At 41.8% G+C, this 16,804-nt stretch overlaps 1 protein-coding gene across 1 annotated transcript in view; it reads right to left on the bottom strand.

Annotated features, from left to right (window-relative positions):
• The window catches only part of CFAP91 (cilia and flagella associated protein 91), a 60,416-nt gene that overhangs the window by 3,367 nt on the left and 40,245 nt on the right, over positions 1-16,804 (bottom strand). Inside the window, 8 exon segments of the mRNA XM_036350509.1 lie at positions 262-353; positions 876-1,024; positions 3,040-3,261; positions 6,617-6,763; positions 8,101-8,172; positions 10,266-10,382; positions 14,602-14,744; positions 15,816-15,995. Coding sequence (XP_036206402.1) covers positions 262-353; positions 876-1,024; positions 3,040-3,261; positions 6,617-6,763; positions 8,101-8,172; positions 10,266-10,382; positions 14,602-14,744; positions 15,816-15,995 — 1,122 coding nt within the window.

Below are 16,804 nucleotides of genomic sequence, written 5' to 3'. Positions count from 1 at the left end.
TTCTGGAACTTGGGAACTCCCTCGCAAAGGAGGGTTGGCTCTTGATGCTCGGCTACGCTTATTAGGACTTTGCCCATCTACACTAGAGGTGAGTATATCTGGAATCAGCAGGAAGAGGACTGGACAGGCTCTGAAATAAGAAAGCTCAGTGATTCTCCTTCAGAAATCTTCCCATACATCTGCTCAGTTTTAAATCTCTGGGATATTGAAAGAGTTTATCTTTTTAAAAAATCATACAGGGACGCATTTGCATGGGTTTACCTTTTTCTTTGACGAAGTCCTTTTGCACCTCTGGGATCAGGAAACTATAAACCAACTCAGCAACAATCTCCTCTGACTGAAGCTGAGTTCGACTGAAAAATAAACAAATTAAACTTTCTTTGTGGCTCTACTTGGATCCTCCTGACTTGTAAAGGAACTCCACCATCGCCTTTCCCTTGGTTAAGTGAAATATGACATTCCTGGTGAGCTTGGTTAACCCCATGGAAAAGTCAGATTGGCCCCGCCCTCCATGTACCCTGCCAGCCAGGAAGGGAATGTTAGAGATACAACTTATCCATGGGGCCACACACCTCGGGGTGGACTCCAAGGAATGTTGCATGTACTTACTCACATGTCCTTCATGCTTTGAGGTATTCTAAAGTAAGTAATGTAAAAGCCAACCAGACTGCAGAGACTTTTACTCCCAGTGCTCCCACCATGCACAGGGATAGGCATGTTAGCTTCTAAAGCGTTACGCTAATAAAACAATAGGCACTGAAGCATGAGCTACATATTTGTGTTTCCTTGGTGGTGAACTCTTAAGCTCCTGAAAAGTACATGTAAGTAACAGCAAGTGGGCTATCTATTCTACCATCCATTCTCTTGGTACATACCGGCTTTCCATTTCATAAGCAATGTCATTGATTTCCTTAGCCTTCTTCTCAATTTCCGCCCTGGCTTGTTCTTCTGCAGTTTTGTCTTCGGTTTTCAGTATTATGTCTTCCAGATATGAAGATATAGTACTCTGGTGAACTTTAACCACCTGTAAAAACCCCAAATGCCCACAGTTACTGAGAACAGGAATACTAATGTAAAAAAGACAAGAAAAATGAACACTGGTCGACATTTTAGCTCATTTACTCAGTTCGTTAAGTCCCTTCTTTGATTGTTCCTTTTTTCTACTATCTAGACCATTTGTTTCTAACCCACCTTTTTACCCATTCTAGGCAGCCCCCTCCCATCTAACCCATTTTAGAATTGTGGATTTTCCTCGGGGGTGGACACTACACATTGCAGAAAGATCCTGGATCCCGGCTATGTTCTTACCCACAGCATGTCTTGTCACACTACCTAACTGTGGCAGAGACTAAGATATTTCCCAATGTCCTTCCTCTTCAATAACAGAACCTCTGGATTTTAGCTGAGCCAATAGGTCCCTAGAACAGACTGCATTTCCTAGCACCCATAGTTCTAGCCAAGGGAAAACCTGCATAAGTGATGCAGGCACCTTCCAGAACAGATTGTTAAAAGGAAAGACCTAGCTTTATTTTTTTTTCCTTTTCCTTCCTCATTTCATGGGGACATAATGCTGGAGCACCGGAAGTCATCTTAAACTGCCATGAAGGCCAGGCCTTAGGGACAGAAAAGCAGAAAGCTAGAGGAATCCTGGATCTTTGATGAACTTTCTGAACCATCTTATCCGTCTACATTGCTTCTTTTTACAGCTTTCTTCAAACTGTGAAACAGAATACACATGCAGAAAAGTGCGGAGTGCATGAATGTCAGTGTAACGAATCAGAGGAAAGCCAGCACCCACCAGCCACTGCAAGTATCCCAGAAGACTGCGTGGGTTCTTCCTGACCACAGTCCCCTTCCCCTCTCACAATTTTACAGCAAACGTTTTCCTTTTCTTATAGTTTTACTCCCTAAGTAGGAAACATAGTAATAGTTTAGTTTTGCCTGTTTTACAGGTAGATACACAGGAGGCATCACGTGCAGCATCCTTAGTTTTGTACGCATTCTATCTCAACAGATTTTCAGTTTCTTGGGAGAAGGGTACTTTTTTATTTCATGTCTGGATATTTCTGTGTATCTTGGGACTCAGTAATAACTCAGCATGTTTCTTGACTGGCATTATACCTACCTGTAAAACACCAAATCCATAACTTTGAATCCCTGTATGTTCCCTGCGAGAGACCCCAATGACCAGATTAATTCAGTATCAACCAAGCAACCAACCAATCTATAATAATAAAAGGTAATATGCTAATTAGACTGGACAACCTTCTGGACATCCTTCCAGAAGACCTTCAGGATGAAGCAGGGGCTGGGAGAGAAGCCTCAGTCCTGGGTGCCCGCTGGTGGCCAGAGGGAAGCCCAGGTCCTGGGTGCCGGAGGGAAGCCAGTACTAGCAGCTGGGGGAAGGAAGGCCTACTCTTGCATGAATTTCATGCATCAGGCCTCAATAGAAGTATAATATGCTAATTAGACCAGACGTCCTTCCAGATGACCTTCCAGACGAAGTTGGGGCTGCAAGGGAAGCCCAGATCCCGGGTGCCTGCCGGCAGCCGGGGGAAGGAAGGCCTACTCTTGCATGAATTTTGTGTAACGGGCCTCTAGTCAAAATATATTTGCCCAATGTCTACTGTGCACAGTGATCAATTCTGGTGGGATGGAAGGCACCATGGGATGTACAACATGCCTGCTCTAGGGAGCCCAGAGTCTTCCTGGGAATCAAGTTGAACCTATGGAATAATTAGCTGAGTTTTATAATAGTCCAAGGTTGGGAAGTTTACTGTGTTCCACCTGTAGTAACACATATACTTGTGTGTTTCTGTATATCTTTATAAATGTGTAAGGTTCTGGACACATGTGCTTGTATGTGCATGAGTTAATAAGGAAATAGGTGGCTAAATGTGTGTCTGTGTAGGATCTCAATATATATTTGTTGAATACAATGAAAAATACAAAAAAAAATGCATTTCATTTCTTCAGTTTCCTTTGGTTTGACTCTGCTCCTTACCAACAGCTTCCAGATATCCCGCTGCCCTCACTTGCCTCCTTAAATATCTCGTCCTCCTCCCGCAGGCGCCTCTGTTCCACCTGTCGCCGACCACTCTCCTCAGCTTCCCGCATCCTCCGCTGTCGTTCGGCCAGCATGGCAAAGGCATGGATTCTCCTCTCTTCCTGGAGTCTCACCAGCTCTTTGGACAGGAAGTCGAACATGTCTGCCAGCACCCTTCCTTCCAGTCCAGTCAGATGGTTTTCAACTAGTGACACCTTAAAAATAATGTAATTTTAAGGATACAAATTCCGCTAAAAATGGGGATTTATAAGGAGGGATGTTGGGTTACCCAGAACCATTGACAGTCACTTTATTTTCAGACTGCACTTGGTTTTTATTAGGAATATTATCTCTAGATTGGCCCCATTCGAGGGTTCTGTCACTAGGAAAACTTATGATACAATCTTAGACATGAGAAAGTAGATTGCTCTGTCAGTCACAGAAGGCTTATAGTCCTCAAGTTATAAAGAGGATTTAGCAAAGAATTCTGTTAGCGTCTACACAGAATGCATTTTTTTTTAATTTCAAGTTTAGCACTAGTCAGTTTGGCTCAGTGGATAGAGTGTTGACCCAGGGACTGAAGAATTCACAGGTTTGATTCCAGTCAAGGGCACATACTTGGGTTGCAGGCTCGAGCCCCGATCCTGGTCAGGGCATGAGGAGGCAATCAATCAATGTGTCTCTCTCACTTCAATGTTCCTCTCCATGTGTATCTCCCCCTCTCTTCCACTCTCTCTAAAAATTAATGGAAATATATGCTTGGGTGAGGATTAACAATAACAAAAAAAAAGAGCTAAATTTCAATTTCAAAAAAATATTTTTTTATTGATTTCAGAGAGGAAGGGAGAAGGAGAGAGAGACAGGAACATCAATGATGAGAGAGAATCATTGATCAGCTGCCTCTGGCACACTCCAAACTGAGGATCGAGCCTACAACCCAAGCATGTGCTCTGACCGAGAATCCTGGTTCCTAGGTCGACGCTCAACCACTGAGCCATGCCAGCCGGGCTCAATTTTAGCCAAATAAAGTGCTCTGTCTTCCAAGACAGAAAGAAAAATGTCAAGGATTTTATTAAAGATAGCAATGGAGTTTAATAAAATAGAATCTCCTAGAAATTCACTGATACCTTTTTAATTTCTTTTTTAAAAAATATATTTTATTGATTTTTTACAGAGAGGAAGGGAGAGAGATAGAGAATTAGAAACATCGATGAGAGAGAAACATCAATCAGCTGCCTCCTGCACATCTCCTACTGGGGATGTGCCCGCAACCCAGGTACATGCCCTTGACCGGAATCGAACCCGGGACCTTTCAGTCTGCAGGCCGACGCTCTATCCACTGAGCCAAACCAGTTTCGGCACCTTTTTAATTTCTTAATGCCTCATCCTTTAACATAAGTTTGGGGGACTTTTAAGATCTTGAATAACATGGAAGTAAAAAACCATAATTTCAAAGTCATTAACAACTATCTTTGAAATAGAGCAGGAGAAACACATGTCTATATGATCCTTAAGTTAAAATAAAGGCCTGGAGCTCTTGGCCAGGAATAAGCCACAGTGACTATCTGTCCTGGCCTTGACACATGGAGAACAAAGGCATTTAAAGGACTGTATCCTTTGCCACTCCCATCTGTTGCCTCTTCCATTCTCAAGTATAAGAGGAAGAGCTCTCCGCCCAGGCACATGTTACTTTAATACTGACAGTCGGCCTCTGTGCTCAGTTCCCCTCTGGCTCATATTTGAAGGGAGGAAATCCGCACAGGTCTCCAAGGTGGTATGGCTACTGGGTGAGACTGTCAATCAAGCATAGTTATTAGTCCAACACACTCATCCTCATCCTTACCTACTGCCCAGCCCATACCTACCTTCTAACCACAATGCCCAGCTTTACTTACACAATAGGAGAGGTGGAAAGAAAGGGCAAGAGTTTCACTACTCCTAACGTTTGTAAGTGGCGGTCATTCAGCCCTGAGATCACAAACAGATTTCCTCCTCATCTCCAGGTATCACAGTTCCCTCACTTGTGTGTGTGTGTGTGTGTTGGGGGGGGTGGGGGGGGGTGGGGAGGCAACCTTTAAAATCCTGAGATTTTAAATCCTGTTCATGTCTAATCTTCTCCCTCAACAAGAAAGGTATGCTCAGGTAGTAAATTTTAATTTGAAGATTAAGTAAAAAAAAAAAAAAAATTTAGCAAGGTGATTCCATTGCAGTCATATCGTGTAATTGGCAGCTGTGCATTTTCTGGACTGTTTTCCACAGAAAATGTAAGAGGAGAACAGGAGAGGGTCAGTAGGCATCCATGAGGTGCCCGGTCCATCTGACCCCTGCACATCACCAGTGTGCTTAGTATAGGGGAAGGTAAGCAGGGTGAGTCCGTGGCTGCGTGACAGTTCTTCCCACTACCTCCTCCCTTAGCTCTTAGCTGACATGATATCAGTCAGGACTAGTATGTCCGCTAAGTGGGACAGAGTTGAAAAGCCTGGACTGGCTTAGGTGCATCTGCCAAAATCTACAATCAGAAACCTCCAAGGGCCAAAGAGGGCATTTTCCCACCCAGGTCCTGGGACCTGGCACTTTCGGGGCATTTGCTCTCTATCTGAACAGAAAAGTGCAGCCCTGTCTCCATCATGCCCAGGCCTCTCCGATTCAGAGACTCTCTGCTTCTTCCTCTGGTCCTTCTGTTGGGTCTCACAGCCTGGGGCTTTCTTCCCCTCCCCGCTGCACGAGCTCCCCAAACGCAGTGGCCATCCAGCCCTGCTGTCATGTGAAAGGAAAGTTGTGCACATTTCCAAGCTGCTTAACACTCGAGCCCAAGTCCACACAGCACAAGAGTTACGTGTGTGATTAAAGGTGGGTCATAGTGGCTTTGCTGTAAGTTCACTTTCTTACAACACCAAACAGTGTGCAAACAGATCGTTTTCCACACCGATTAACAGGTTAGCGGGAGAGGCAGAAAAGTGCATCTACATTGTAGTCAATAGCATTAGAGACGGTGCTTACAGAGAGGAACACAGAAGGGAACAGGGAGACATGTACCCTTGTTGGGTGAGAGCTGCTATTACCAGCTGTTGTCAGGTCAGCAGAACGCAGAGGTCATGATCAAAGTCACAGAATAGCATGAGATATTAACATATTTAGTATGTGTTTTAACCAGCATGACTTAGGTACAGCTCCAAAGCTCAAAATAAGTGCTGATATTTACAAATAAATCTCATTTCTCACTTTTTTCTTATTGCTTTTATTACTATTCATTCTGCGAAGCTCTCACTAACTGAAATATAGTACAGTCATCAAATGTTTAAGAAAACTTGAAAGGGAAACCTTTTAAAATGTAGGTTTCTTTTTTCTTCTTTTTGCAAATAAGGAACATAAGACCATATTCAATTCACTTTCGAATTATAGACTGTAGCAGCATAGTTTAAAAATGCTGACTGTGATAGAGTGATGGCATTGTGGGGGATGTTTCTTTTTCATCAATTCATTATTGTTATTATAATGTTGCTCACACAATAGTAAAAAATCAAGGGAGAAAATGTGACTAGAATGGAACAAGAAAGAAAGGGAAAGAACCTTGTGTTCATGCAAGTTCCTCTGCCGCTGCAGGGCCAGTGTCACTTGCTTCTCGGTTTTCCTCACCAGCCTGTCATCGTCTTGTAGCACGTGGGTGGCGCGCAGCTCCTGGATCAACTCCAGTCGCTTTTCTTTCCCTTCAAACATCTGTATCAAATCAAATCAAAGAGAGACTTGCAGATTAGCATCCCTTGTGTCAGGCCCTCGGGCTCCCAAGCAATGACTTATGACGAGAGGGTTCTGCTCCGCCTTTTGGAACTACAGAGCCAGTGTGTCCCACAGAGCGAGGTCGGCCCTCTTACGACACCCCGGCCGCTCAGGCAGAGAAGGAGGGAGCTTAGCTACCAGTTAGCTGTTTACACGGTTTCTTAAAATGCCTTTCAAAGGCAAGGGGACCGCTACAGGGTCATATTAAGAAACTTGAACTTCCCCTCATTTCCTGTGCTCCTTAATCCCTAAGAAAGCTGGGGATGGTATATTTCATGGCTATATTTCCTTTTCCTATAGATCTGCCCCTGGTTTGTAATACACAATGTGCTGTCTGAAGTGAGGCAATTCTCCTGGGAAATACCAAAAGGAGAGTAAAGAATAATGCTGAACATAAAATGCTCACCCGGCTTCCCAGACTTGCTCTCCATAACTGAGTCTTTTAGGAGCTATAACTGGCTGGGGAGAAATAACTTTTAGCTGGGGCTTTATATCAGTCCACTTTGTAAGCTGAGTGTTTGCTCTGGCAGCAGAGATAATGTAGGGCTTCACGGGCAGGCAGACCAGAGGTGAATTTGCTGGTAATTAACATACTCTCTCTCAGACTTACATTACTTGCCTATAACATAGGGTAAGTGGTAGGGAAAAAGTGAGAAGATATATGTAGAATAAAAAATGCATCATGTGGGCATTGAGTAGGGGTTCAGACTGTAGTTATTATTTAGTTATTTCATTTATTATTCAGGTATTGCCAGCTAAGTACAGCTCAGATAGTTGTATTATGACTTTGTGGAAAATTAGGGAATCCACTTGGTCGGTGATATTTTAATGATCAAAATTCAGGTAAGAAAATTGCCGGATTTAGCAATCCCAGGAAGACATTACTTTCACACTGTCTTGGCTACAACTGTAGCAAACAGCAGGCAGGCTATTCCTCTCCTTGACACTGTGTCGCCCATCTGGACAATCTATGGCAGTAGAAGGGAATGGGTAGGTAATTCAAGAGTAGAGTTCCAAAGAACACAGACAACAGTGTGGTGATGGCCAGAGGGAAGGTGGGGTGAGGGCTGGGTGGAGGCGGGCAAAGGAGGAGGAGGATGAGGACATCTGTAATAGTGTAAACAATAAAAATAAAGTAAAACACACACAGGGGAAAAAAGAAAGAGTGTAGTTCCATAGGACAGAGGTGAATTCACCCCAAGGAACCAAGCACATGCACATTCTGTGAATCTGCATTCAGAGGAGAAGCACATGGCCAGTGGTTGGACCCTACACACCACATTCTGAACGACTCTGCCCCGGAGTAACTTTTGAAGGAAGATAACAGCCTTTTCTATATCTTCTTCTTCCTAAAAGAACAAAAGGAGAACCAAGCAGCTTGAGAACAGCAGTCAGTATCAAATAATTTTTTAAAGAATTAGATCAAGCAAAAGAGACTGTGCCAGAAGGATTTACATAGAAATAAATAATGGTCTCTACCTTCATTGAATATATAGTATTTTAAATGTTACTTACTGTATTATTAAACTTCATTATTATTTCTCATCATTAATATCTTTAACAAATCATATAAAAAGTAAAAAAAAAATCACCCACTGTCATACTATACCTATAATTTAAGCAATTTTCATTTTTCTATACTTCTTTCCAGCAAAATCATTCTTGAAGCTGAAAGTATTATTTACAGCATCCCTTTTGCAATAGTTTTTTCATGTTTGATCATGAGGAGACAAAGGATACAGCTAATCTAGGTCAGAGTCTAGAGCAGTGATTCTCAACCCTTTAAATACAGTTCCTCATGTTGTGACCCAACCATAAAATTATTTTCGTTGCTACTTCATAACTGTAATGTTGCTACTGTTATGAATCATAATGTAAATATCTGATATGCAGGATGGTCTTAGGCCACCCCTGTGAAAGGGTCGTTCGACCGCCAAAGGGGTCGCGACCCACAGGTTGAGAACCGCTGGTCTAGAGGGAGGTACTTCTCACAAAAATTTAGCAAAGCTGGTAAAATCAGAATATAGTAGACAAAATCAGCCATTTATAAAAATCACCTTTAATAACTATGTGTCAAAAGCAAAAAGAGCAGCCCGGCTGGTGTTGCTCAGTGGTTGAGCATCTACCCATCAACCAACAAGTCCCTGGTTCGATTCCCAGTCAGGGCATATGCCTGGGTTGCAGGCTTGATCCCTGGTAGGGGGCGTGCATGAGGCAGCAGATCAATGTCTCTCACTTATCGATGTTTCTATCTCTCTATCCCTCTCCCTTCCTCTCTCACTAAAATCAATAAATACATTTATTTAAAAAACCACCAACAACAGAAAAAGCAGATTGGGCAAATCTAATTAAGGCACCCCTGGTTGCAAAAGAAAGCAACAGTAAAATCAGTGGCATTAACACGTGATAGATAATGTGTTAACCACCGGCAGTGGTGGTACAAGGTCTAAAATGGGGGTATTGTCCAGACCACGTCCTAGCCAGGCAATGGGAGCTTTCCAGTCCCTCCACAGTTGGCCCATTAGAGGTGCTAGGGCAGTGATGGTGAACCTTTTGAGCTCAGCATGTCAGCATTTTGAAAAACCCTAATTTAACTCTGGTGTCGTGTCACATATAGAAATTTTTTGATATTTGCAACCATAGTAAAACAAAGACTTATATTTTTTATATTTATTTTATATATTTAAAAGCCATTTAACAAAGAAAAGTCAACCAAAAATATGAGTTCGCGTGTCACCTCTGAAACAGATCGTGCTAGGGAGCTGATCTGTCCACTGCCCTCCCTTTGACAAAGCACTACCTCCTGAAAACAACCTGGCTTCTTGTGAGAATTGCCCTCTATGGGGAGATAATGGGCTGACCTACCATGAGGAACATCCTGATGTACCAGGCAGTTTTATTTCTCCCCATAAAGTAATACATTTGCATTCTGGCATCTCTAGCAGTTTGTTGTGGGTTTGTTTAGACTGGGTCAGCCTTAGCCAGTTCAGGTACCTTGCGCTCAAACTGAGTTTGGGATCTGTGAAGGTGAGATATGGCCCGTGGAGCCAGTCCTACCTCAGAAGTCAGCCTTCCTCGCGACTTTCTAACATTTCATTCTTCTCTGTCATCAGCCACCTCTCCACTGGGTAGATAATTATAGTAACTGATCATCATTCAATCCTTTTTTGTTTTATTTGACACACATGAGGATTACCTTCTGATGCCTACTTTTCTTGGGAAAACTTTTTATTCTTTGTGTTTTATTTTTTTAAAGGATTAGATTTCATTTCATCTCATTTTACTTGTTTTTGTGATTGTGTGTTCGATGTTTGAAAATAAGAATAAAGGCAACATAAATTAACACTGTTAAATTAGGCTTGTTTTTAACTCAAACTATCCTAAGAATAAATGGACAGCAATGCTAAATTTTGAATTTTAAATAGAAAAGTTTCAAACTTACAGTGGAAGTCATTTCTAAGGTTGGAGTTGGAAGCCGAGGTTGAGGTATTGGCTTTCTTTGAAGAAAGAGCAGAGGTTTCTTTGGTTCAGGAACCTTATTCTTCTTATCCAACAGTGCCTGAAAAACCAAACTACTGTCATTTCTTACCTTTATATTTTCTTCCACTACCACATCTAGGCAAAAGATATGACTATCAATCAGAAATAACCTTCTCTATGGCTATGCTAGGACAGTGTGAACAATTCCAAACCAGGGTGCTTGTATCTCCCAAAGGATGCTGTGATATTCCTAAGGATAAGTTAGCTACTGAATAAACATAGCACATATTCTATGTATATCCATTTAAATCAAATCCATCAATGTATTAAAAATAATACACCTTGACCAAGATAGTTTTGTCCCAGGTATGCAAGGATACATTATAATTTGTAAAAATAAAACTTAAAAATAACCCACCTAGCCTGGCTGGCATGGCTCAGTGGTTGAGTATTGACCTATGTATGAGCCAGGCAGTCATGATTCAATTCCCGGTCAGGGCACATGCCAGGGTTGCAGGCTTGATCCCCAGTATGGGACGTGCAGGAGGCAGCCCATCAATGATTCTCTCTCATCATTGATGTTTCTATCCCTCTCCCTTCCTCTCTGAAATCAATAAAAATGTATTTTTTTTAAAAAACCACCCAGAAACTGGAGAAACCAAGATGGCGGCATAGGTAAAAACCGGAAATTGCTGCTTCACACAACCACTTCAAAAATACAACTAAAAGACAAAACAGACATCATCCAGAACCACAGGAAGACTGGCCGAGTGGAAATCCTACAACTAGAAGGAAAGAGAAAAGCACACTGAGACTCAGAGGAGGTGCAGTGTGGAAGTAAAGTGCAGAGGTATGGAGGCACGAGCGGAAAGAGCTGGCAACTGAGGACGCGGCCAACTTTTTCAATTGGGAGGGAGACACAAGCTCCTGACTGCTCTGAACGCCAGTTCCGGGCGAGTCTCTGGGGACCCAGACTCATACGGGGAGAAACTGGCCTGTCTGGCATCGGACAGAACTTGAGGGCACTTTCTCTCAGAGGTGCTTGCAGTGATTACCTCGGAACAGTGAGAACCCGGACCTCTTAGGACAGGACTGAGGAGCAGCCATAGCTGCTTGCTCCGCCCAGTTGATTCCCTGAGACCCGGCCCCACCCAAGCTGTGTGCAGAGGCTATTGCATATGAATGCCCTGGCCCTTTGCAATCTAAAATTACCTAACTAACTGCAGCTGGGTCAGAGAGACCTAGAACATCCAATAGAAGGCCCAAGGCTCCACAGCAGCTTGCATTACTTCACAGCTGGGCCTCATCTGGGCACCTCCAAACCCCAAACAAGGAAAAGGAATCTGCAGATCTCTCCATAGCTCCTGCTGGATAGCCTCAGGCAGAGGCTAAATTAGCACCTCCTTAGAGATCCAAGAGCCAGTGTACCCAGTGGTCAGAGTGGGACCATCCAGATTACAACTCCTCAGATCCATAAGGGACACATTCAGGGGGCAGACTCAGTGAGCACCAAAGCCCCACTGAAGCAAGTCTTGCCCCAGAAGGGTGTCTCCAGCACAGAAGTTCTCCCACCATAGACACAGCTGATTCTCACAGCCAATTGGCCTGGAGGCCAATTCCTCCCAGGGATACCTACAACAGTCAAGGCTTAACTACAACAAGACTGTGCACACAGCTCACAAAGGGTTGCACCAAGAGTGTCCACATCAGGTAATTGGGGAGGCTGAGCCACTGGGCCCTTTAGGACACCTAGCACAGAAAGCCACTCTATCAACACAGGGAAGCAGCCAAAATGCGAAGACAAAGAAACAGGTCACAAATGACAGAAATGGAGGAAAGCAAACTACTGGATATAGAGTTCAAAACCACGGTTATAAGGTTTTCCAAGAATTTTTTAGAAACCGCCGATAAATTTAGTGAGACCCTCGAGGATATGAAAAAGAACCAACTAGAAATTAAGCATACACTGACTGAAATAAAAAAATATTATACAGAGATACAACAGCAGACTAGAGGATCCCAACAATCAAGTCAAATATTTGAAATACGAAGAAGCAAAAAACGTCCAACCGGAAGAACAAAAAGAAAAAAGAATCCAAAAATATGAAGATAGTGTAAGGAGCCTCTGGGACAGCTTCAAACGTACCAACATCCAAATTATAGGGGTGCCAGAAGAAGAGAGAGAGCAAGATATTGAAAACCTATTTGAAGAAATAATGACAGAAAACTTCCCCTACCTGGTGAAAGAAATAGACTTACAAGTCCAGGATGCTCAGAGAACCCCAAACAAAAGGAATCCAAAGAGGACCACACCAAGACACATCATAATTAAAATGCCAAGAGCAAAAGACAAGAGAGAATCTTAAAAGCAGCAAGAGAAAGAAACTCAGTTACCTACAAGGGAGTACCCATACGACTGTCAGCTGATTTCTCAACAGAAACTTTGCAGGCCAGAAGGGAATGGCAAGAAATATTCAAAGTGATGAATGCCAAGAACCTACAACCAAGATTACTTTATCCAGCAAAGCTATCATTCAGAATTGAAGCTCAGATAAAGAGCTTCACAGATAAGAAAAAGCTAAAGGAGTTCATCACCACCAAACCAGTATTACATGAAATGCTGAAAGGTATCCTTTAAGAAGAGGAAGAAGAAGAAAAAGGTAAAGATAAAAATTACGAACAACAGCCGAAGCCGGTTTGGCTCAGTGGATAGCACGTCGGCCTGCGGACTGAAAGGTCCCAGGTTCAATTCCGGTCAAGGGCATGTACCTGGGTTGCGGGCATATCCCCAGTAGATGTGCAGGAGGCAGCTGATCGATGTTTCTCTCTCATCGATGTTTCTAACTCTCTATCTCTCTCCCTTCCTCTCTGTAAAAAATCAATAAAATATATTTAAAAAAAAAATTACGAACAACAAATACACAAGTGAATCTAAAAATCAAGTGAATAAATAATTTGATGAACAGAATAAACTGGTGAATATAATAGAATCAGGGGCATAGAAAGGGAGTGGACTGACAATTCTCTGGGGGAAAGGGGTTTGGGGGTGTGGGAAGAGACTGGACAAAAATCGTGCACCTATGGATGAGGACAGTGCGGGGGCGGGGGGGGGGGCGGGTAAGGGCAGAGGGTGGGGTGGGAACCGGGTGGAGGGGAGCTATGGGGGGAAAAAGGAACAACTGTAATAATCTGAATAAATATTTAATTTAAAAAAATACCCAGAAACTATAACTCTTCCTTAATACAATAATAACTTTAAAAGGAAAAGATTTTTCATAATTAGCTCAATAAATGCAGACAAAACATTTGATAAAATTCAACAGAAACACATGATTTAAAGCTTCAGTAAATTAAGAATGGAAGGGAACTTCCATACCCTCATAAGGAGTATTTAAAAAAATCTTACAAAAAGTGAGAGAATAATGAACAGACTTCAGAATGGGCAAATGGAAGATGAGATAGGAAAGAAGCACATGGATATAGGTGAGTGATCGTTAAGGTCCTAATTTTTATCTGATTCTATTAATAAGACCAACTGAACAAACAAGCATGCACGGGCCAGTGATAGACTAAACCAGGGGGTCTCAACGTGTGGTTCCTGCAGCATCAGCGTCTCCTGAACCTTGTAAATGCCAGCACTCCAGCCCCACTGTGACCCACTGAATCAGCAACTTTGGGGGTGGGACCCAGCAAGGCGTTTTAATGAGCCCTCCAGGTGGTCCTGGTGGGTGATAAAGGTTGAGCACCACTATCATATACCACAAGTTCTAACCCAAGTCTGTACACCTATCATCCAGTTAACGGAATAGAAGGCTCAGCTGGTGGATGCTGTGTAGTTGGCTGACAGGGCTGACCATCAGACTTTCTCATTCCATTATGTTTTAAACTAGATGAGAGAGGAGTTGAGCATGACTCCCTTTCTTCACGATGCCCTGGTAACAAATCTTAAAGGGAGAAAATGGGGCCTATTATCCTATTAAAACCATCATTCTTAACACTAGACCTTAATGTAGTGTCAAATTCATGTAACTTCTTTTAGAGCGTAACATGGCTTCTGTAAATGGAAAGAACAACCTCCAAGAGGCTTTCCTACAAGTAGTTTAAAATGAGGGGGGAAACGCACAGCACAGCACAGAGACCACCTCGAGAGAGAGAAGTCTAGAGAGGGGGTGGGATGAAGGGCTGTGTGTTGAGAACTACTGGACTTTGCAGCCCAAGACAAAGTGCAATGTTTGCAGGGTAGTATTTTCTGCAAAGGTCACCCTAGAAGCATCTTGTTTCCCAGATGAGGCTTATACCTTATGAACCTCTGCCAACTCATTCTCCAGCTTTGCCGCCCTCTTTAGAAAGCCAGCTTTGGTGGTTGTGACTTTAGGTTTTGGAGCTTTGATTCGGGGCTGTGTCACAAAATCTGGGAGACAGGACTCAAGTTCGACTAATCCTATGGGAAGGAAGCACATCTTTTTAGTATCTGGTGCTTAAAGTTAGCATTTTGAAAGCATATTGTTAATTTTATCCGTTGCTTGCCAAGTGGTCTCATTTAGAATCATTGATAAGGTGTATCTCATATAACTGAATCACCCCCAAAGTATAAAGCAAATTTCTGTATAAATTCAAAAAAATGAGAAATGCATTCTAAAACGAAAACATTGCCCTGAAAAAATAAACTCCACAATAATAACCAACAGAAAATTAATGATCATATGATACATGTCACCATTCTAAAGTGGATGTATACCAATTTATCATATTCTGCTCTGGAGATGATCAGTCAGAGCTACACATCCAATATTATGACCATCAACTCATGATCTTGGCCATGTGATGCTTCAACTTATCAACTGAAATTTAAGTAATTTAAATAAAGACCTCTCTTGAATGGTATAGCAGAAATAATCCTCTCCATGAATTTATCCCCTGGTTTTCCATCCCCTTGCCTACTCGTTTTCTGGCATTTCTTTTTAAAAGACTGATTTCATTATATATTTCTTTGCTTTATAAACCTGATATAAAACTTTTTTCTATTTCATTTTTGCATAACTTTGATGATTAGTAACATTCCATGTGTTTTAATGTTTAGTAGTTAATTGACTTTACCCCTTGATAAACGGTTGTATAGTGTATCTATTTATTTATGTGGGTCTTAGTAGTTTTTATTAGTTTGTATCAACTCATATTATTAATAATATTAAATATATTAATTACTTTTTCTTGCAAGTATTTTTATTTGTTGTTTAGTTTTTAGTCTAAGTTATGTTTTATATATATAACTTATATTTCTTTTTTCCCACCACTACTGAACTATGTAATCTTATATTTGTTTAGCTAATCTGACGGTGGTGTATGTTGCTGCCAATTGAGAATCACAATAGATAATCCTAATCACTAGTATAAAAGATTTAAAGTACTGCTCATATCAAGGCATAGGAAGACCCTCCTCCTCAGGAGGTATATATATACATAAATTATGTATTTAATTTATACTGAACTTGTAATTATGTAAATTGTTTACCTTCATAGGTGTCAAGATAGTGATTTTTTACTGCAAAGTCCTCATCATTGTCTGGGAAACGACCAAGGCGAGACAAAGGTCCATAGACCTGTGATGCATAATCAGAATAGTCCTTGATGATATTTCTTCTCTCGAACTTCTCTTCTACATTCTCTCTCTTTCCCATAAGTTTTCTGATTGCTAAAAAAAATAACATACCTCCATGACTATCTCCAAAATATTGTTCTGAATGATCCAAATGCAGAATAGTAAACCAGTTCTAGTTTTATTCTCAGGGAAGCTACTGAACTGAATGAATTTCATGATGGCCACTCACTGCAGGGGGAAAGTCACACTAAAAACAGAAGTCTGTCATTTGTGACCCAGGCAGAAGTGATAGAGCTGAATCTGTTAGTGTCCAAATTAGAACTCATCAAAAAATCTCTCTTTTTGTTTGTTCGTTTGTTAATCCTCACCCAAGGATATTTTTTTTCCATTGATTTTTAGAGAAAGTGCAAGGGAGTGAGAGGTGGGGGGAGAAAGAGAGAGAGAGAGAGAGAGAGAGAGAGAGAGAGAGAGAGAGAGAGAGAAACATTAATGTGAAACAGACACATTGTTTGGTTGGCTCCTGCAACCAGGGCTGGGGAATGGGGGCTGAGGATCGAATCCGCAACCCAAGTATGTGCCCTTGATCTGGAATCAAACCTGAGGCTCTTGGGTGCATGGGTTGATGCTCCAACTGCTGGAAAACAGCAGCCAGGGCTCTTTTATAAAAGCATTCCAAGCTCTGAGCCAAGAAGAGATAGTCAATAAACATTTGTTAAATAAATGAAAGAAATTCAAAGTAACTGAAAAAGACATGCTCAATGGAGACTAAGGTAATTAATTATTCTTTTCCTAGGAAAATAATTAAAAAGGAGAGAAGACTATAGATTTTTCAACAATCTCTGTCCATCTTGACTAACCCCAGAATAAATTAAAATATGTCAAATTCTGGAAACAATGTATGT

The sequence above is a fragment of the Myotis myotis genome, unplaced genomic scaffold (genome assembly GCF_014108235.1).
Source record: "Myotis myotis isolate mMyoMyo1 unplaced genomic scaffold, mMyoMyo1.p scaffold_m19_p_2, whole genome shotgun sequence".
Taxonomy (NCBI): domain Eukaryota; kingdom Metazoa; phylum Chordata; class Mammalia; order Chiroptera; family Vespertilionidae; genus Myotis; species Myotis myotis.
The sequence above is the reverse complement of the archived record's forward strand: the minus strand, read 5'-3'. Positions and strand labels throughout refer to the sequence as shown.